At 43.7% G+C, this 20,344-nt stretch overlaps 2 protein-coding genes across 7 annotated transcripts in view; one reads left to right on the top strand and one right to left on the bottom strand.

The window, feature by feature from the left end:
• Positions 1-103: 103 nt before the first annotated feature.
• ORC6 (origin recognition complex subunit 6) lies at positions 104-20,067 on the top strand. Of its 4 annotated transcripts, none has more exons than XM_039503562.1 (8): positions 104-212; positions 2,938-3,067; positions 3,950-4,113; positions 6,894-6,983; positions 8,702-8,814; positions 9,886-9,960; positions 11,227-11,387; positions 19,923-20,067. In XM_039503562.1, the coding sequence occupies exons 1-7, from the start codon at positions 136-138 to the stop codon at positions 11,343-11,345; spliced, it is 768 nt and encodes a 255-aa protein (XP_039359496.1). In that variant the 5' UTR covers positions 104-135; the 3' UTR covers positions 11,346-11,387; positions 19,923-20,067. The 4 variants fall into 4 exon arrangements, with proteins under 4 accessions (XP_039359496.1, XP_039359498.1, XP_039359495.1 ...); XM_039503564.1 differs by lacking the exon at positions 19,923-20,067 and adding an exon at positions 12,072-13,002; XM_039503561.1 differs by lacking the exon at positions 19,923-20,067 and adding an exon at positions 11,721-11,921.
• The window catches only part of MYLK3 (myosin light chain kinase 3), a 64,231-nt gene continuing 58,710 nt past the window's right edge, over positions 14,824-20,344 (bottom strand). For 2 of the 3 annotated variants that reach the window (XM_039503552.1, XM_039503551.1), the window contains exons 12-13: positions 18,233-18,365; positions 14,828-16,613 (exon numbers count right to left, since the gene is read on the bottom strand). In XM_039503552.1, the coding sequence (XP_039359486.1) occupies positions 16,542-16,613; positions 18,233-18,365 (205 nt within the window). In that variant the 3' untranslated portion in view covers positions 14,828-16,541. Of the gene's footprint in view, positions 16,614-18,232; positions 18,366-20,344 lie in introns of all 3 variants that reach the window. The other variant, XM_039503550.1, reaches the window with a different exon arrangement.

Genomic DNA, 20,344 nt, shown 5'->3' with positions numbered 1-20,344 from the left:
TAGCCAATGAGTTTCAGGAATACTCCCGGCCAGGGTGGCGGCGCACCTCCCCTGCCAGTATCGCGCGTCACGCAGTGAGGACAGGAGCGAGCGGGCGGAAGGGGCGGGGCCAGCTGTGGTGAGCGGCGCGCGGGGATGCGGCCCATGGAGGAGCCCGGCGTGATCCAGCGGCTGGCGCCCAAGCTGGGCATCGTTGCGCCCGGAGTGCTCAGGTAGCGCGCGCCGGACACGGGGGAGCCCCAGCGCCTCGGGTGCGACCCGCCCCCGGGAGCCGCCTGGGTGTCCCGGGCGGGAGTGGGGGCCCGGGTCCCGCCGCCCCCTGCCCTGGGTGCGAGGGGTGGGTTAGCGCTGCGCCCCGGAGGTGGCGGTGTGGGGAGGATGGGTGGCGGGAGCCCCGGGGGACGGGACGCACCTTGGGGCCGTCGGGAGCCCTGCCAGCATCTCTTCGCTGTTAAATAATAGCGGGGCTGATCGCCCGGCGCGTTTACATTGTAATTAGGCGAGGCAGAATTCGATTTGTATTTATCGCTTCAGCAATCGCAGTTTTATTTATACGCATCTTTTTTATTTGTTTTTGTCAATTTAGATTGTCTCAGTTGCACAAAATTATGGGGTTTTAATCTTGTTTTAGATTATTTAAATTTTCACAGTTGCAGGAAATTATGAGAAAGCTCCTTGTGCAGAGACGCTATTCCTGGATACGTCACTTTATTCCAGATTAATTAGTGTTCTCAAAGTGCACCAACTCTTCTGGAGTAATGTGTCCACACAGGAAGCTATTCTGGTCAGTTTCCCCATGTAGAGAAGTCCTAGTTCTTTGCTGTTATGGTTGCAAAAAAACCATTACCAGGATGTAACTATACAGTGTACAACATAAATAATAATGTCTGACTGAGTTTGTAGGGAGCCTGACATTTATAGTTCTGATGTGTCAACTGCCCCATTTATTTGAGTGAGTGCTAACTCAGATACTAATAACTAGTTAACAATGTTGGAATTTAAAATATCTCACTGTTCAGAACATGTAAGAATGAGGAAGAAGTATGCTACTGTCAGAGCCATACCTTGGGTAGGGCGAATCAGGGCTACCACTCCAGGCCACACAGGTAAACTTAGTTGCTACCAAGTTTTAAAGAAAGTCATACTGATGCAAGTGGAATGGGAGTTTATTGAAGTGCTAAACCAACTTTTGACAGCTGTTGTCTCTGTTTTCTTCATTTTAGTTTATTGAACTAGTTCAGTTCAATGATGAGTTAATTGAAAGTTAAGAAACCAATTGGGAATTGAAAAAGCAGAAAAGCTTGTTTACTTTTCCAATCTATGGATAAAAACAAGGTGGGAGGATCAGATCTTCTAGTTCTAAAATCTTGAAAGACATTGTTTCCAGTCACTATCAGTTTAATTCATTAACTACAGATAATTCTTCCTTTGTTTAATAAAGAAGTTTTGAATGCAAAAGTTTTGATTAAAAAAAAAAAAAGTCTGGTGTCCCAAACATTTATGGTAGTTTTATTTAATAAAAACATTTAAAATGCTGGTTTTGTGCATATTTAATTGTTTTGAATTTCCATCCAAATAGAACTTGATACAATCACAAGTAAAAATGTATCACTTAGTAAATAAGAAATGCATCATTCACCATTTTCTAACATAATAAATGTAAAAATTAAGAACCTGAATAAATGTAAATTAAATAAAAGTTAAGCTATATAATTGCTTAAATAAATGTGTATAGATATAGTGAATCCTCCTGGTTAGCAAAAAGAACTACCAAATTTAAGGTGAAGGCTGTATTTAGTTGCAAATCAACATGTTTTAATGGTTACCAGCCAAAGAGAATCAACTTTCTTTAGGAAAATAACTAAAGTACAAATACAAATATGATTTAAACATTTGTGATTTAAATCAATCCATTGTGGCAGGGCTCCGTGTGAGGCAGGAAGGAGTGTGCTTGTGGCAAGCCTGTTGCGGTATTGGGACCACATCAGTTAAAACGCTTGCAAGCAGATCTATGCTAGGATTCCTGCCATTGCTAAGTCTCACCTATAATAGCAATGGCGGGATACCTTGATGCAAAAAAGCAGAATCTTGTATAGAGAAGACCCTTGGCCTGAATGATTTTTCCCATTATCCACTTTAATTCTGCTGCCTTTTTAAAATTTCTTAAGGGATGCACTAGTCTCTTATCGCTGGCCTACTCACAGACTTGAACTGAAATAAATTAATTGGTTTTAATTCCCACCTTAAATTAAATTTAATTTGAAATGAGATAGTTCATGCATGGACTGGTCCTGAAGTAACTAGAGGTGTGAATTATAACAGATTTAGTTACTTCAGTTCCAGTTAGTAAATAGACTAGTCTGTTCTGCCCCCTACCCCCACCCCCCAGCCTGAAACGAAAGGTTGTCTTCCTTAGATTATGCCAGCTGGTAGAGTTAGAATAAAGATGAGTTTTTACTATAAGCTTAATTAATACGAGGGTGCTCAGCGTTCTGCATGTGTGTAATGGTTATTATAGTTAAATCCAAATAAATATATGTTCATTCCCCTGTAACATTTAAACATCACTAAGACCTATAACTAAATCCAATCTCTTAACTTCTCTCCAGTGCCTAATCCAGGGAAAGGGGTAAATTACTTATAACACTACTCAAAGTTACTTTAAATTCCTTTTAACTAATATTTGACTAACATTTCTGTAGGCTACAATGTGCTACAGTGCATACACAGTTATGCAAACTAGCCTGCCGGTGCTTCCAGACATATTTCATTGACGTCCCATTTATCTTAATCTTTTTTTATCTTGATTTAAAGCAGCCAGTCCTGGGTATGTGTGTTTGAATTCTTTCTTGCAGATGTAAATGCCACCAATCTGTAACCTCAGTGGTATTAACGAACAGCATTTTGTGTGTGCGCTCATGTGGGGATATTTTACAGAAAAGCAGAAGAATATCTGCGACTGTCCCAGGTGAAGTGCACAGGATTATTGGCTCAGACGACAGCAACAAGCAATGCGGTGATGTGCCTGGACCTAGCAGCTGGCTATATGCAACACCCAGTGGACAAAGTAGGGTACAATACATGACATGGTTCTTTGTTCTTCCTAATGCTTATCAACTCCAATAAAATCTGTACCATGTTTAGTGTATATGAGGAGGCAGCAAGGAAAGACTAGTAAATTCCCATTTCCTCACATTACGGAGCAGTCTACAACTGGGTCCTTCCAACAATCCAGTGCTATTCCATTTTCATCAGAGGCTAACAATGGAGAATTGGAGACTAGAGTCTCCATTACATTCTAGTGTGAATTGACTTCTACTTCCCCTGACTGAGGGTTCCTGAAGGGTGGTAAACTGTAAGCCAGTGTTCCCCTTTATTGTGAGAAGTGATGCAAGGGGGCTCTTAAAGCTACCAAAAGGAAGCAATGGCTTCATGTATGTCCCTCTGCCCCCTGGAAGCCTGTGGATGGCCTTTTGCAGGACTGCCAGGCAAGAAAATTGTCCCCACCATTCCCCCCCCCAAAAAAGAAGACATAGCTGATTGTCCATATAATCTTTTGTAGATTCCTCATCCATACATGAGAGAGGTTTCCATTGCCTAGATTCCCATGAGTAGCACTGACCCTTCATACAAATGCTCGATGATCCCGGTGTCTTAGCTCTCTAAAAGGCAGTTAAAAGGGACAAATCATTTTCCAAACTGCAGCATCAGTGTAACTATCTGAAGGTAACTCTGCATTGAAACATGTGTTGTTCCTTTGCCATTGTTTATTTTTTCCTCTTCATAGGGCAGCCTCACGTGTGTAACAGATCTAACCAAACAATGAGCAAACAACAACAAAACTATTCAAAACAAAAATAGATGGATTGATTAACCTATTCTATTTAGATTGGTTAGTTCCAGAAGGGAAATTCTGCTCACACATGTGGTTTGGTTTTGTTTTTCAAAGAGCTACTTAGTTAAACTCTCCGGTTTGAACAAGAGGACTTACCAGAGCTGTATGAAGTCTTTTGAGTGTTTGCTAGGTTTGAACTCCAATCTGGGAATCCGAGATTTGGCTGTACAGTTCTGCTGCACAGAGGCAGTGAACACCGCTTCAAAAATATTACAAAGGTAGGGCACATAACCTTTTATGGCCATCATTTTATCATCCATTTCTATTAAGAAATGGAAATGTTTTCTTTGTTTTTAAATAAGACTGCTCTTTAAGTATGAAAAGGCTGATTTTCAGAGGTACTGAGCACCTGCAGCTCCCATTGACTTCAGTGAATGTTGAGCGGCCAGCACCTCTGAAAATTAGACCACTTATTTAGGAACCCATGTTTGAAAAATTTACACCATTTGGGAATAAATTGCAGGACTCCTGACTCCCAGTCCAATTTCCTATCCACAGCCCCACACTTCCTCTCCTTTAACCCTACCTGTAGCCCTTTCTCAGTCAACCTTGCAGTTCCAGGAGATATATACAAATATGAAAGAAACCACATGTCTAGAGAAATGTTGGATTCATATTGGAATGGATACATTTTCTTGGTAAAAACTGTTGAATAAGAAAACTTCACAAAGTTGAGAGTCCTTTCACATAAAACCCTCTCCTCTGTGTAATAGCTGCTTTAACAAAAGCAGTTGTTTAACAGGAAATTATAAACAACAACAACAAATGGAAGAAAGGGGAAGCCAGTAATAATGGCTATCAATCAGAAGATAGAACTGTAGAAAATTGGTCAAGGAAGCAAAGGGACATAAGGAGACATCTGTGGCCAGCAGACTTAAAGGCCATAAGAAGGGGAGTTTTTCCAAGTAGGAACAAAAAGAATCCGGACAGTGGGATTGGTTCATTGCTAAATGGAAATGGTAGAATTATCAATAATGCAGAAAAGGCAGAAGTGTTCAATAAATATTTGGTCTGTATTTGGGGGGAAACAGATGATGTAGTCATATCTTCTTCTTACCGTATGCACAACATGCCAACGTTTAACATCTTCCTGAGATACTAGTGGAATAGAAAGTTTTATCATATGGTATGACAAAGGGGGCATGGATCAGTGTTCATGTCACACTCCACATCAGTGTCCGGCCCGGGCCAGGGAAGCTAACGATTCAACTAGCAGACCAAATTTGTGGCCACTGAAGGTGGCATGTGACCAGGATTCACCACCAAATTTGGTCCGCTGATTGGACCACACACCACTTTGTTTTAAAAAAAATGAGAACAATTAACATGTCACTTTAAATGAATTAATAGCTGGCTAACTGATAGGTTTCAAAATGTAATTGTAAACAGGGAAACATCATCGAGTAGGAGTGTTTTTAGTGGGTCCCACAGAGATCTGTTCTTCAGTCTATGCTATTTAACATTTTTATTAATGGCCTAGAAGAAACCAAAATCATCACTGATAAAGTATGCAGATGAGATGACACAAATTGAGGGAATGTCAGTAATACAGAGCAATCTGGATCACTTGGTAAACAGGGTGCAAGCACATTACGCATTTTAATAAGGCTAAATGTAAATGTAGACATTTAGGAACAAAGTAGGCTATACATACATGATGGGGACTGTATCCTGGGAAGCAGTGATGCTGAAAAAGACAGAGGGGTCATGGTGGATAATCAGCTGAATCTGAGCTCCCAGTGTAACACTGTGGCCAAAAGGGCTAATTTAATCCTTGGTGCTTAAATGGGAATGTTAAGTACAAATAGAGAGGATATTTTACCTCTGTATTTGGCAGTGATGTAGTTGCTACTGTCCAGTTCTAGTGCCCACAATTCAAGAAGGATGTTGAAAACTTGGAGAGAGTTACTACACGGGGAGTTGCGAGCTGTCAGCCGACACCTCACGCCCCACTTTGCATCCAGCATTTATAATGGTGTTAAATATATTAAAAAGTTTTTTTAATTTATATGGGGGGATCACACTCAGAGGCTTGCTACATGAAAGGGGTCAAAAGTTTGAGAACCACTGACATAGCACAGTCCAGTGGCTGGAAGTTGAAGCTAAACAAATTTAGTCTGGAAATAAGGCATAATTTTTTAACTGAGATAATTAACAATCTACACAATTTACCAAGGATCATGGCAACTTTTAAATCAGATGGGATGTTTTCCTAAAAGATCTGCTCTAGGAATTATTTTGGGGAAGTTTTATGGGCTGCGTAACAGGAGATCAGACTAGATGATCCCTTTGGGCCTCAGTATCTATGAATCGTGGGCTGCAAAGAACAGTCTTCACTTATGTAGCTGACACTCTTCATGGCTGCATCATCTTTAAAGATTAAGACTCCTGAAACTTACCTATAGATGTTTCCTTATATAAACAATACACTTGTCAGTCTGACAACTATAGATTGAAATAAATGGTCTGTTGGCTGTTTCATAATACTCAGAGAATGAAATTCACCTCTGGTGCTGAGAGCCCACAAAGCCTTCTCACATGCTTAAGCCCTATATTAAGGGGTTAGTGAGGATTAAATGGTTAAAAGAGCTATGGGCCGGCCCTCTGCATAGGGATAAATTGAATTCAAAGTGGCTTATCACATTTTTTTAGAGATAATTTATAGATGTTAAGTACTAGGTTCCATTGAGTGTGGTGAGTAGGTAGAATAGAGACTGTGCTGACTCCACCTTGTCCCCTCTGCCTGATTTCTTGATCTAAAATAAATATCAGACCTCTCAACCACCCCCACCCCTATCTCAGGATGTGCTGCCATCCCTTTCCTGTCTTTGCCTCTTTCTTCTGTTCTCAGCCAGGAGTTGAAAATGTTTGTGCCTGGCTGAGACAAAGAACCAAGCAATCTTGTACCAGGTCTTTGTTCAACTCCAAAGTAATCAACTTCATAAGCTTTGTTTAGAAGCAAACTGACTGTGTAGTAAACAATGCTGCTCTCTTTTAGGTATGAATCCAGTCTCTCTGAAATGCAGCAGACGGATCTTGATTTATCAAAACCCTTGTTCACAACAGCTGCATTGTTCACAGCCTGCAGGTATGATCTTCATACAGTTACATGCTGGGTGAGATTCCCCATTATTCTAACTGTGAGAGCACAAAATCATATTCTTGGATTTCCCCCCAACTCAGGCATGCTGTACATGATCATGAAAGATTTCACAAGTGTGAAATGGCTGTTACAGTGCAAACAGCTGCTCTAGGCTCCAGAATTCCTTAATATCCTACAGCACCGTTAGGTGGTTAAATGTATCTTGTAGCACTACTCTCAGAACCCCAGATAGTCTTGACAGCCTGCTGAGGCTAATGTCTTCCTTGTAATGAAGTAGTCAGCCTAGATTGTGTTTTGCCTTGGAGAAAGAAAACATTAAATCAACCACTTAGTCTAGTAGCCCAAAGGCAAATCAAATGATTTTATAATAAATGTTGCCACTGGTACTTAAAGTATTATGGGTGGATGATTCTATAATGTGACAGTCATCTGAAGATGATCTGTTGGGTGTGTTTGACCTTCCATCAAACCAACATAAGAATGTCACTAGTTAATATCTTGCATATGGTGAGAAGGTTGTTTCTGTTTGCCAAGATGTACTAAAGCAGTGCTTCTCAAAGCTGGTCCGCGGCTTGTTAGGGAAAGCCCCTGGCGGTCCGGGCCGGTTTGTTTACCTGCCACATCTGCAGGTTCGGCCGATCGCAGCTCCCACTGGCCACAGTTCCGCACCAGGCCAATGGGGGCTGCGGGAAGGGAGCCCAGTACATACCTCAGCCCACGCTGCTTCCCGCAGCCCCCATTGGCCTGGAGCGGCAAACTGCAGCCAGTGGGAGCCGCGATCGGCCAAACCTGCGGACGCGGCAGGTAAGCAAACCGGCCCAGACCGCCAGGGGCTTTCCCTCAACAAGCGGCGGCCCGACTTTGAGAAGCACTGTACTAGAGTGTATTTGAGTTGGTCATATAGCAGACAAAGATGCCTGTGGAATGTGCAGTGGTAATGAGATGATGTCTTGCATTCAAATTGGGAGCCATTGCAGAAAGGCTAAAGACTGACAAGCTCCAAATAATCATCTGTTTCTCTGCCTCTCCCACCCACACAGGCAATTTTGCCTTTGAGACATGGAGCCCTCTAAAAAAAGAGCTGCAGCCGCCTGCAAGTTAGTGCCCAGCAGACAATGACTCAAGAAAACCCACGTGGACTTTTACTGTACATGAATCTTCCCCCAAGCTAAGAGTTATACATGTTAGAAATCTTACAAACCAGTCTGGCTTTAGGGGTGCTGTACAGTTCATCAGATGAGCTTTAAAAATGAGCACCTGTCTACTGGGGTGAAAGTCCCATTTGGCTCATTGCAGGAGTAGGATTGTTTACCCAGTGTCCTGGCCAAATGAAAATTTGTAGAACTACTTTCTTCCTATTTAAATTTCCCCTTGTGATTTCAAGAAGGTGTGAAATTTTTCACTTTCTGTTCCAAATTGTTACATGCTGTCAGGATTAATTGATCATCACAGCTTCCCTGTAAGGTAAATGGGTAGGGCTCATTTCCTTTTTTACAGATGGAGAAACTGAGGCAGGGAGGAAGTCTCTTGAGCAAGGTCACAAAGTGAGTCAGTAGCCAAGTTGGATCTGAATTCTGGAATTCCAGGCACCAGCCTTCAGCTTATTCTCCCAGGCAGAGCTGCCTATAAATGCATTGATCGACCTGAGTTACGTATGTTTGAATGTTGCTTCCTTCAGAAAATAAACTGACTTCCTATTTTAGGTGCTTGAAACTAAAAGTGGATAAGAAGAAAATGGTGGATACCTCTGGGGTGAAGAAGGCAATATTCGATCGGCTCTGCGGCCAGCTGGAGACAATTGGCCAGCAGATCAGCAGTAAGTGTTCAGCACTTGCAGTCTCGTACTCTGGAAAGCAGGTGATGTAGCCATGCTCTTGGTCCCACAGAGCAACGTCCTTCTCTCTCTGCACCCTTTCTGGGGGTGATCTCTTCTGCTCCTATAATTTCAACTATTCTTTTTGTGCCAGCCTGTCTGTCCACTCCTAACTTGTCTCCTTCAATCCACTTTCTGATCACTGCCTGTCTCATTCCTCAGGGATGTCATGTCTTTCTGTCGTCTAACTCACATAACACAGGAACCATCTCTGACTCCTCCCTTGTGCTTGCCCCACACATAGGAGCAATACAAAACCTATGCCTCTTCCTCTGCAATATATCAAGTTCTGGCCTTTTCTTTACTACCACACAGCTAAAACCCTCTTCTAGGTCCTGCCATTCTTCTGCCTTTAGTAGTGCAGCTGCCACCTCTGACTGACTCTCCTGTAGTCCCACTCCATTTCGTACAGTGCAGCTGCCAAGATAATCTTCTGTACAGAGCCCCTGTTAGAATCCCTCTGTCGTGTCCTTCTCCAGTCACCAAGTCAGTGTCCTCACCTTCCTTGTACAACTCTGCCCCATCACGATTTGTGCACTTTTTCCTCGTACTCCACCATTGGCATCCTCAGCCCCCATCCCGTCATTGCACCTCCTACCATAATGCTCATCATGCAGAGAACGTCCCACCTGAACTTATCCATAAAGCCATTGCCCTCTCCTCCTTGAAAACCCCTTCAAAGCCCACATCTATTGCTGCTCCTATAAGAAATTAGCCCATTGCTGAAACAGGGATTGTTGCTGCCACCTTCAGCTGGGAAGTTTGCCAGGGAAGACACTGTTCTTGTGTGTGTGGTTTGCACCCAGCACATTGCAGGTGCTACGGTAGTAGAAATACATTAATTGAGGTGCTGGAGAAATGAGAAGCAAGAGAGAGTCCTGCCAGAGATATCAGCAAGGGTAGAGGGAAGCAGAGGGGCACAGAAGGCATGAATATGAATCAGTAGGTGCCCTAATACCCCAATGACTGTCCAGAATTAAATAAAGAAAGGCAGCTTTTTCTTTTCTTTAAAAGGAGACTCTGCTTCACTGACTCCTCAGCCAACCCCAAGCCAGAAGACCTTGCTTGAATGCACTGAAAAGGAGGAGGGTAAGTTGTCTCTTAATTGTGAAATTAAGCTTTGTTCTTCTGCTGTTGCCTAATAATGCTTTAGTTAGATTACTTTGTTATAGCTCTGTATGTCTTGAGGCTCTGTTCTCAGCAATCCACTCCCTTCCATGTATGGCCAAATGTTGGAAATGTTAAGAGAGCCTAGTGCAGTGGGGCATGACCCACTCAGGGTGCCGCGCGACAGGGCCTGGGCTAGATTGTGAGGGGGGACAACCCAGTCCCACTTTGACCCTCACCACACCTCTGCCCCCCAGCCCAGTGCCCCTAGCAGCAGCGCCACACCACCCCCTGCCCTGCCCCTCAGCCCAGCTCTGCCCCCAGCCACAGCTCTGCTCTGCCCCTCCCTCTGCTCCATTCCCAGCCCAGCTCTGCCCTCATCCCCTCTCTGCCCCCAGCCCAGCTCCGCCTCTATCCCCACCTCCTTCCCCAGCTCTACCTTAAGCCCAAGCTCCTCTGCTCAGGAAGCCTTTGCTGTGCAGCAATGGAGTAGGGGGACACAGACCACAGGCGCCAGCTTTCTCTGGGCCCCAGGGGTGCTCAACACTCTGCTCCACCGCAGGCCCCAACTCCACCCACCCTCTTCCCCCAAACCCACCCCATCCTCTTCCCACACTGCATTCCACCCCAGGCCTGCCCCCACCTCACCCCTTCTTCCAAGCCCCACTCCACCACTTCCCGCCCAGTTCTGCCCCTTCCCCGCTCCTCCCACTCTGCGCCTCCAGCACGCCATGGAACAGCTGATTGCAGCAGGCAGGAGGTACTGGGGGGGTGTCGATCCACGGGGTCGCCAGCTGATGGGAGGTGCTTGTGGTGGAGGGGGGAAGCTGGTTGCTGGTGTGTGCTAAGCACCTATTAATTTTTTTCCACAGGTGCTCCAATCCTGGAGTACCCATGGACTCAGCGCCTATGGCGCGGACAGATTCCATTACTGGGGGAGAGGGGGAACACGAGAGGAAAAGTTTAGGAATCACTGGCCTAGTGGAAGCACCATTATGTTTTTGTGGAGCAAGTCTAGTGGAACTAGGGTAGCCTTTTCTGCTCAAACAAAAAGATAAGTGAAGATCATAGTGTTAAACAAAACTACAGCTTGATGGTAGTCTGTGTGCATGAAATAGACTGGTATGGGTACATTCCAGGGGTCTGGGACTCAGTATTAGGCACTCTTTAGGCAAAATATTATAAATGATAGTGTTTCCTAAAAGTTTTGTTTTTGTTTTCCCTTCCCCCGCCCCCCCGAACATGAAGATGAAGTTGAGACCCCTCGCAAGCGGCAGAAAAGTGAAACCGAAGCAAAACAAGATTATGAAGAATGGAAAAAGAGAATCCTGGAAAATGCTGTTAAGGCAAAAGGGGCCAATGTCTGACTTCAGTCTCTGGAGTGCCACCAAGAAATGTCACTGCCTCTGGTTTGTAATTTTAAATCCTCCTTCACAGTAGTGCGACCTGGTAGCATGTGAATTTACGGATGGTAACCAGCCATTCTTATTTATTTGACTGGCAAGATTTTAAATTGTTAAAGCCTGTCATTTTAGTAAGTGGGACCAGCATTATGGTGACTCGCTATTACTACACAGTTGGCCCAAGTTTGAAAGTTGACCCTGTGAGGCCTTCCCCTCGGACCAGTGCAGACCTCAGCTCTAGGACATGGAGTAGCCCTGCTACTTCTAAGCAACAAACAGGCCAAATAATGGTGCAGTATTAAGTAACCTCTGAAAAGGTTGCACATTCTTGTATTCCAGACTGAAGCTTAAGTCATGGTTACTAAGGTATATGGAAAGGGTCCATCCATGAGGAAACCACTTGTGTCATCGGCAAAACAAAACTGAGGAATTCAGACTGTTAACATTTTTATAGCCATAATATCTGATTAAATACATTTTCTCCTATGTATGTGGGACCTAAATGTTTTTAGAGAGCAATAAAGAATCTTTTTCCTATAACTGGATCTTTGGTTTAAGAATTTACATATGGTCCTAGGGTTGCTTCGGTGACCTCTTATCACTTTTATTGTATAAATACCATCAGGATCAAAATCTAAATGGGTTTAAAGAAACCTTCTGTACTTACTTAAAATGTTTCTTTACGTCCAGTAATAAGATCTACAAATCTGTGATAAGAGGTACTTCAGTCTGCTTGCAGCTTGGGAACAGAATCAAACCTGCCGGTCAGTGGCAGCAGGAGAATCCTCTGACGTTGCCTCCACTTGAGACTACTTCCACAGCCAGTATAATTCAATTTTTTTCCACCTACGTTAGATTAATTATACTTGGACGAGAAAGCACAAGTTTATCCTATGGCAGATCATGGGGTTAATTTCTAACAGAATAAACCCAAATCTTCAGATGTCACTTTCCATCTCTGCTCTGGGTGATCTATTTGTCTCCAGGATGAGCCAGATCTGACTGGACTCTGTTTCTCAAAGAAAGGACTCTTTCAGGTATGCCAGAACATTTCCTATTCATTGGGCTAAAATACAGTTGGATTTTCACAACTGTGTGCCTCCACTGTTGGAAACAAGATCATTGTCTATTTACATTGAAAATGAGCTTTATGGAAAAGTTGTGAAGACTACTTGTCTGCAGTAGAAGTACAAAGCTGGGTCTCATCTGAGAAAGCTAACTGAATAAACTCATCTGCATAAAGATAGTAATCATAGTTCCTGTCCATTTGTGTGGACATCATGATGACACCTACCATGGGAGTGCTGCACCAAGCAGGAACAGGTTCCAAGGCTGCGCTCTCTACACTTGTGGGTCTGGAATCACTGTAGTTGCCCTCAGGAAGTGCAGGATGTCAGGGTTTGTACAAAACTTCATTTCGTGAACATGCTGCAAAGACTATAGTGCTTGGATGCTAATACACCTCAGGGGGTTGGGCATTCCTCTGCTGTCACTGACTGATAGGTGTGGTTCTGCACTCAGGCTGAAGTAGCCATTGTAACAGAGCTGTGAAAATTAGTACAATAAAGTGAACTCCTATGTTTCAGTCTCCTCTCCCCACCCCACGTATAAAGGACACGAGTAGCCTGTTACAATATAATGCATATATGAAATTAAAGTGAGAGGCCCATCTCCAAGGTTAGCAAGTAGAGATCTGGCGCAGAATCTCACCCTCCAGAGCCAAAGCATGGAATTTACAGAGGCAGGGTAGGTAATCCTGTGTTAAGCCACCTTTGGGTCATCCCACTACAAGGCTGCTCTAGGCCCCCAGCATAATTAAAAGAGCCTTGTATACCGTGAGGTATGGCACCCTCACTCCCATTGCCTGCCAGGAATAGCAGTAGGGCAGAGGGCTACAGCCCCACCCCACCAGTTCATTGACACTTGTGAAGCAGGTTCCTGGGGGAGCTTTTGGCCTGCACCAGGCGAGTCCTCCCAAAGTTGGGAATTGGGGCTTTTAGGGCCATGGCTGTGGAAAGGGGCCAGACTATCACCCTAAATCTCTTTTAATCCACTGATTCATTTGTACGGGGCTGTGGTACAAAAGTCCTCCCTGGTGTAATAAGGATGAAACCAAAAGGGTTCTATAGAAACTGCTGGGTTTTTTTTAATAAATTGAAAGAGTTCTGCAGAGAGGTTAACCCCAGGAGGCTTGGGGGAAGGGGACTTGTGAAAGCCTGGCCTGCTACTATGTGCGGGATGGATATTCTGAAGGGACTTTCATGTTAAGAAGGAAGGTCTGAGCCAAAAGAAGGCAATTGGAAAAACTAAACATCAAGGAACAGGGTGCAGCCTGCAGTCAGTGTAAAACGTATATCATGAATAAGGCTATGTTTTAGTCACGGGTATTTTTAGTAAAAGTCAGACAGGTCACGGGCAGTAAACAAAAATTCACTGCCTGTGACCTGCCCATGACTTTTACTATATACCCCTAACTAAAACTTGGGCTGGGGGTTGCAGGTGCTTGGGTGGGGGGAAGTCTGGGGGCACCGCGGGTGCTGAGGGAGGTGTCTTGGGACTCCGATGGTGCTGGGAGGGGGTGGCGCCTGGCGAGGCTGGCAGGGGCTCCCTACTCGGCTCCACGTGTCCTGCAGCTCCTAGGTGGCAGAGGGGCCAGGGGGCTCTGTACATTGCATCCACCACAAGCACTGGCTGCACAGTTCCTGGCCAATGGGAGCAGCAGGGGACGGGGCCTGCGAGCATGGACAGCACACAAAGCCCCTTGGCCCCTCTGCCTAGGAGCTGCAGGGCCATGTCAGTGGGAGCCAGGGACCACCCCACACCCTGAGGTAAGCATCCCCCAATCCCCTGCCGCTAGCCCTGAGCTCCCTCCCACACACTCAAACGGCTGCTGCTGCTGGCCCAAGGCCAGCACCAGCCACTGCAGTAGTCATGGAGGTCATGGGAAGTCACAGATGCCATGACTTCTGTGACAAACTCGCAGCCTTAAGCATGAATAAGTAAGGGCATCCATCCATTATCCATTTACAAAGACAAGGTAATGAAGAAGAGATGCTGCCATGGCAAGTTGAAAATTAAAACTGACCAGCTTCTTAAGAGATAAGTTTGCTTATCTCTCGCTTCTCTTCACCCACTCTGCTCCACCCTGTTTTAAAAAAAATTAAGAGGGAAAGTGGAAGCATTCCTCCCTGTCAACTTACATTTGTTTTGGGGTTGGTTCAAGTTAAAATTTTAACAAGTTGATTCAGGAAGAGGCCAGACAAATGCTGAAGAGCAGGGCAAACACTGAGCAGTCTCAACTCACTCAGAATAGCTGTAAAATGAGATTCCAGAATTTTTTTCTAAACCAGATTTCATAATATCGAAGGAGGGTCCACACTCTGGGAGAAAGTCAGTTGTAAAGGGCTCACCAATTCTGCCTTTACATTAGACTGATTACTGTATTTCAGACTCAAGAGAAATAGGCCAGTTACATTTTTACTGAGATTTATTAGTGTTACTTTCATAACTAGGCATACTAACAATAACTGTTTACCATGCAGTGTCACCGGGGAGGGGAAATGTGAACAAGTTTGGGCCTTCATAGAAGGTGATCCCTTGTCAGGATTTTTTCATGTAACTTTTGGTGCCCTCTGACATAATGCCAAAAGTGCTGTACAAGTCCAGTCCATCTGGCCGTGAAGGGAGACGTCTAGAACTGAACTGAAAAGCTAGACAAGCTTAACGTTAAACTAGGGTAAGCAATTTTTAAGGTCTTGATGAGGGCTAGTAGCAACAACCACCTTAGGCAATTGAAGGGCTATGAGTTAATGGGAGTAAAATTGTGATTTGAGTAGGCTTAATGTGCAGTCTTAAGCTGCTACTGTTAGTGATAAATTATTTTAATCAGCTCACATAGAGTGGTGCAGCCTCTAGATTAGCCACAAAGGAAACAGCATGCCAGCCACCTCTACAAAAGTGCCTGATAAACACTAAGGAAACACAACTGATACTGGGCTTATGTTAGATGGGGTGCCTCCAGCTTTATAAGCATCAGGAAAAAAAAACTGGTTCTTGACATTAACCTTTTTCTTCACAATACCAATTAATTTTTGTTTTTAAACAATCAGAAAAAGGGCAACAGTTTCCATGTGACTGAAAGAGAGTCAAAGGCTGGCAATTCACTGATCCTTCCTCCTCCGTCCCTCCCCTCCCCAGCAGCTGAACAGAAACAAAAACCAGTTCATCTGTTACAAAGCAGTAGCTTGTCTGTTACAGTTCATGGTATTTGGCAGAAGTGTTGAACTCAACTATCAACTTAGAAAACCTCTGTTCCTGGGGAGGTGGAGACACCTAACTGCACAGTATTGCATCCACCAGATTGTCATCCCAATTGTTTTTCATTTGTGGCAGCTGAACCTAGATTCATACCAACCTAAAGAGCTATTTAATCAGTTTGACCCATTATAAAAATAGAGCGGTAGGGGACAATCTGTCTTAACTTGTGCCAGGTTTTAAATATCTCTGAAAGCAGTGGATTTTGTATTAAAGGATAATGTGGAAGACACTTTTTCTTTCTACTCTGACTAGTTTGCCATGCATTATTGTGATGCTTCTGTGCAAAAAAAAAAAAAAAGCCGTGGGTGGGGGGGAAGAGACAGAAAAAAAAGTAAAAATTTTCTTTGGGGAAACTATAGCACTATTATCCCTCCAAATCTATCACCACTGTTGCAATGCCCTAAAAGTGATAGTACAGCACCTCATTAACATAGAAAGTCTTAAGGTATCCACTGCTGCTGAGCAGGTGCTTGCTGCTATACTCCACCCTTTGGAGCCATATAAATAATCAAAGACTTCCAAACGAAATGGATCCCACTCAAGGAACTTAACTGCTAATTATGAGCATATCATCATAGCTATGAGTGGAGCTATATCATGAATATTTATGTATCACTATATCCAGTAGCTGAGAGCTTGTAAAACAGAACTATGGAAACCCGTTATAAAGATTAGTAAAATTCATTCTATGTTGTTGTGCTCGGAGGCAGTTCTGGTACCTAAGCACTCGCATGATACATAACATGAGGATGGCAAAAGTGGTGGGGGAAGAGAGAGAAGCATCCAGTCCTTTTCTCTCTGCTTCATCTCTAGCTCTAAGGCCTATAGCTCTTCCACAGCAGCTTACGCAAGGTTGACAGACATGCTCGGAAACCTTCTCAGCCGATTGGCAGCAGCAACCACGTAGAAATGTTTCTGTGAACGAAACACAAAAACCTAAATGTGAGCATCACTGAGCCAACGCACACTTTGCCATCAACAATTGATTTTTTTCAATAAGGGACTCCGGATAGTAAATGCAGATTTTTTTCTAGCTCCCAGACCTCTGCACTGAATACTACAATACAACAGAACAGCCTTCTGTTGTGTCGCTCCAATATTGACTACACATTGAAGACAGGGTGATGCAACTACGACAACTGAAAAGTAGTGGGAGTGGAAGGTTCATGAAGTTTTTGAGGTACATTTGTAGCCTTAGTGAAATTGGGGGAACTAATTAGCACCAGTTCTCACATCTTCTGTTGCACCTGTCAGTCTTGGGGAAGCCAGCTAGCTCTAAGTACACCTCCTTTCTTCTGCAGCTCCTAATTAAATCAGGGTTACACTTAAAATAACACAGTCCCCTTCCTCACAGGAGAGTCTTGTAAATAAACTATCATAGGAACAGCTATAATGGATTAAATAGGTTAATCTCCTGTCTCTGGATAATAGCCAGCGTGTTAACAAACCACAGGCAACAGACATTAATTATAACACTTTAGGGACCCGAGGTGCCAACATGATCAAAGGAAAAGCAGCTATCTATGATTAGCGTAATGTTAACAATGCTAGCAGAGTGACACTTGAATCCTCTCCATTGGGAATCATGAAATGCTTTGTACTAGAGAATCCTCTTTGTGGCTGTAAAAGAGTATTTATACAAAGAACAAAAGGCTGTATGCATCTGTTAGCAAATGTGGCATAAAATAGCTTGGGATGAAGACATTTTTTTAAATGCAACAAGTAGCAGTAATTCTGGAGTCTGGGCAAGTAAAGAAAGTTTGGTCTTCAGGGTCTAACTCATTAGCGAGGTTTTGCTACTCTCACTAGTGAGTAAAAACTGGGTTGGAGTTTGTCTTCTTCCTATAGGTTAAATGTTCCAGGGTTGTTGTGTCCCCCCTTTTCAGAGTATGATTACTGATCACCTTTTATGGAAATTCCTACATATTTACTGAGAATGGTTCAAGAATTAGCAAGAGATTATCAGTGGTCCTGAAAGTATGTAATTTTCCATCTGGCTGGATTGTGACACAAGAAGGTCAGGTAATTTTCCCAAGGTTGTACAGTGAATGAGGGACTCAGAATGGATTTGAACTCAGATTTTGCTTGGTCCTAGACCTTTGCAATGAATACTACACAAAATAACCTTCTGTTATATCATTCCAGTATTTTCTATATGTTGAAGACAGGCTAATGCAACTATATCAACTGAAAAGTAACTGCTTTTGCTTGGAAGGTTACATGTTTAACATCAAATAAATAGTGTCTGAAGCCTTTCAATTCCTGGAACTTTACACCTAATGTTTTTTGAAACACTAATAAGAAATAAGAGTAAAAATTTAGAAACAAAGTACCTAAACTCAGAGATGCCGTGACTTAAAAGAGCAAGTGAACTCTCAAATCTATAACTGCAAATACAATTCCCAAATTCATATTGCAAGGAAGATCTCCATGTTTAGAAGAGGACTATGTCAAAGAAGGAATAAGGGCCCTGCCTGCATTGAACTAGTACAATCACTCTTCTTTGGAAATAATGACAGACTGTGTCTATTTACCTTCCATTTTCTATGAGCCATGTAACTCCGTAGCAGCAACTGGGACTTCAGGCAAAGCTTGGATTTCTTGGCTTTGCCAGGCAGATCATTTAGCCACTCGTGTTTCAGACACTGTGCTGCGCTCATCCTGCAACTAGAAAATAAAATTGGTGAAGGGCTGTGCTGTAAATGTTGCTACCAGTATTGTGATTGACACAGAATCTCCTTATCTGCTTGCAGTGGAATGGTTCAGCTGCTCTTCACTGATAGCACGTGTGAAAGGCTGTTTTTTCTAAATGAAAATAAAAGTAAACATACAAAAAAGATGGGGGTAAGGCCCTTTATCGCTGCCAGGTATCTCAGCATAGAGAGCCTGCATGAAGACCAATTCTCACTCCTACCCTCCTGGTGGGACTAAGTGGTGCTTAGAGGTGTTTTAGGTTCTTCTGCACTTGGGTTTATGCCTGAGTATTACATAACCTTGTTGCTCTATTATTTGGATGTGATTTTGGAATGTGAATGGTAGAACACATGGCATTTATGTAGGACCGTGCCAAGATCATCAAAGAACACAGAGATACTAACTTGTGGTGTTATGTAGTCCATCTCCCCTGACAATGCAAGAGCATTCCCTTCTGGATATTTAAGGAGGCTCACAGATGCCCACAAAAGTCAATTAACACTAATGAGAGCATCCATGTGTAAACAACAGGTATGGCTTTCAAGTATTCCTCCTGCAGCTGGCTGGAAACTTACAGGTTCTGTTTCAGCTTCAACTAGCCGCACACAGCTCGTCTTTGTGTTCAGTACTTTGGAGATGTGACAGCCAAAAGGCTGATTTATAACAAACATAATTTAATTGTAATAACAACTACAGTATGTAGACGGTCAACAAGGTGCTCAATAGGAGATCATTTCCATGAGTCTTTGAAAACACATGGAGTACAAGAAAATCCTGGATCTTTTCTTTTTGGGGGTCCTTTGTGTAATTTTTTTTAAAAATTTGAACTTGCCTTTGAACTTCAATGTGAAAAGATAGGGCTAAGTCCTGCCTTTGGCTCAGCTGCTGCTCAAGGAAAAAGGTGTCAACAGAACTGATGGTTAGCAGCCTTGTGCATCATGTGAGCAGCCAGCCAGAATCCCTCCTGGTGAACAAGAATGTGCTAGGACAGAGGTCGGCAACCTTTCAGAAGTGGTGTGCCGAGTCCTCATTTATTCACTCTAATTTAAGGTTTCGCGTGCCAGCAATACATTTTAACATTTTTAGAAGGTCTCTTTCTATAAGTCTATAATATATAACTAAACTATTGTTGTATGTAAAGTAAATAAGGTTTCAAAATGTTTAAGCTTCATTTAAAATTAAATTAAAATGCAGAGCCCCCCCGGACCGGTGGCCAGAACCCAGGCAGTGTGAGTGCCACTAAAAATTAGCACACATGCCATAGGTTGCCTGCCCCTGTGCTAGAAGCTAGGACAAGGTCATCCCCTGCTGTCTCAGGAGGGAAGGGTTTGCTGTGGACTGGTCACTCCCCTTTCTCCAAGAGAGTGAGCCACAGCCTGCCATTATGCCTAGTGAGCAGCTGGCAGATCCAACAATGCTGCTTGCTTATAATAATAATTAATAATCATCTGCCCTTAAATAGCATTTTTCATCCCCAGATCTCTTAAGTGCTCTGCACAACCTTCAAGCATTACTAATTCCTTTTTACAGATGGGAGTTTCTGAAGTTAAGATCGCACAGCAAGTCAGTGGCCGTCAGGAGCAGACGCCTTGTCTTCCGACTCCTATCCCTCTGCTCAAGTCCGCTCAATGACAATTACCCTTCCAGTTTAATGCCCGTCTTAACTTTCATTCACAAGTTAGTATTAAGAACTTTATTATTAAATCTCATTTGCATAGGTTAGCTGACAGCTTAGCCGTGGGAACGATAGGTGCGGGGGTGCTGCAGCATCCCCACATTTTACACGGGGCCACTGACCCTAGGCCCAGGCCTCCTCTCCCCAGCCGAGGGCTTGGGTCCCAGCTGCCGGCCCTGCTACTCAGCCGCTGGCTCCATGCCTGGGTCCCTGCACCAGGGCCCCGCTCTCGGCCCGGGGCCCCATGCCCCGGACTCTGCTCCCTGGCCCTGCGTCC

Source organism: Mauremys reevesii, linkage group 16 (genome assembly GCF_016161935.1).
Source record: "Mauremys reevesii isolate NIE-2019 linkage group 16, ASM1616193v1, whole genome shotgun sequence".
Lineage (NCBI taxonomy): Eukaryota > Metazoa > Chordata > Testudines > Geoemydidae > Mauremys > Mauremys reevesii.
Note: the sequence above shows the minus strand (reverse complement) of the source record. Positions and strands in the feature narration are given on the sequence as shown.

Bases quoted from the DNA above. Each gene is read 5' to 3' on its own strand.
- ORC6 (XM_039503562.1), top strand. From the start codon at position 136: ATGCGGCCCATGGAGGAGCCCGGCGTGATCCAGCGGCTGGCGCCCAAG. The intron at 213-2,937 runs GTAGCGCGCGCC...GATATTTTACAG, and splicing joins GTTGCGCCCGGAGTGCTCAG to AAAAGCAGAAGAATATCTGC. The intron at 8,815-9,885 runs GTAAGTGTTCAG...TTTCTTTAAAAG, and splicing joins AATTGGCCAGCAGATCAGCA to GAGACTCTGCTTCACTGACT.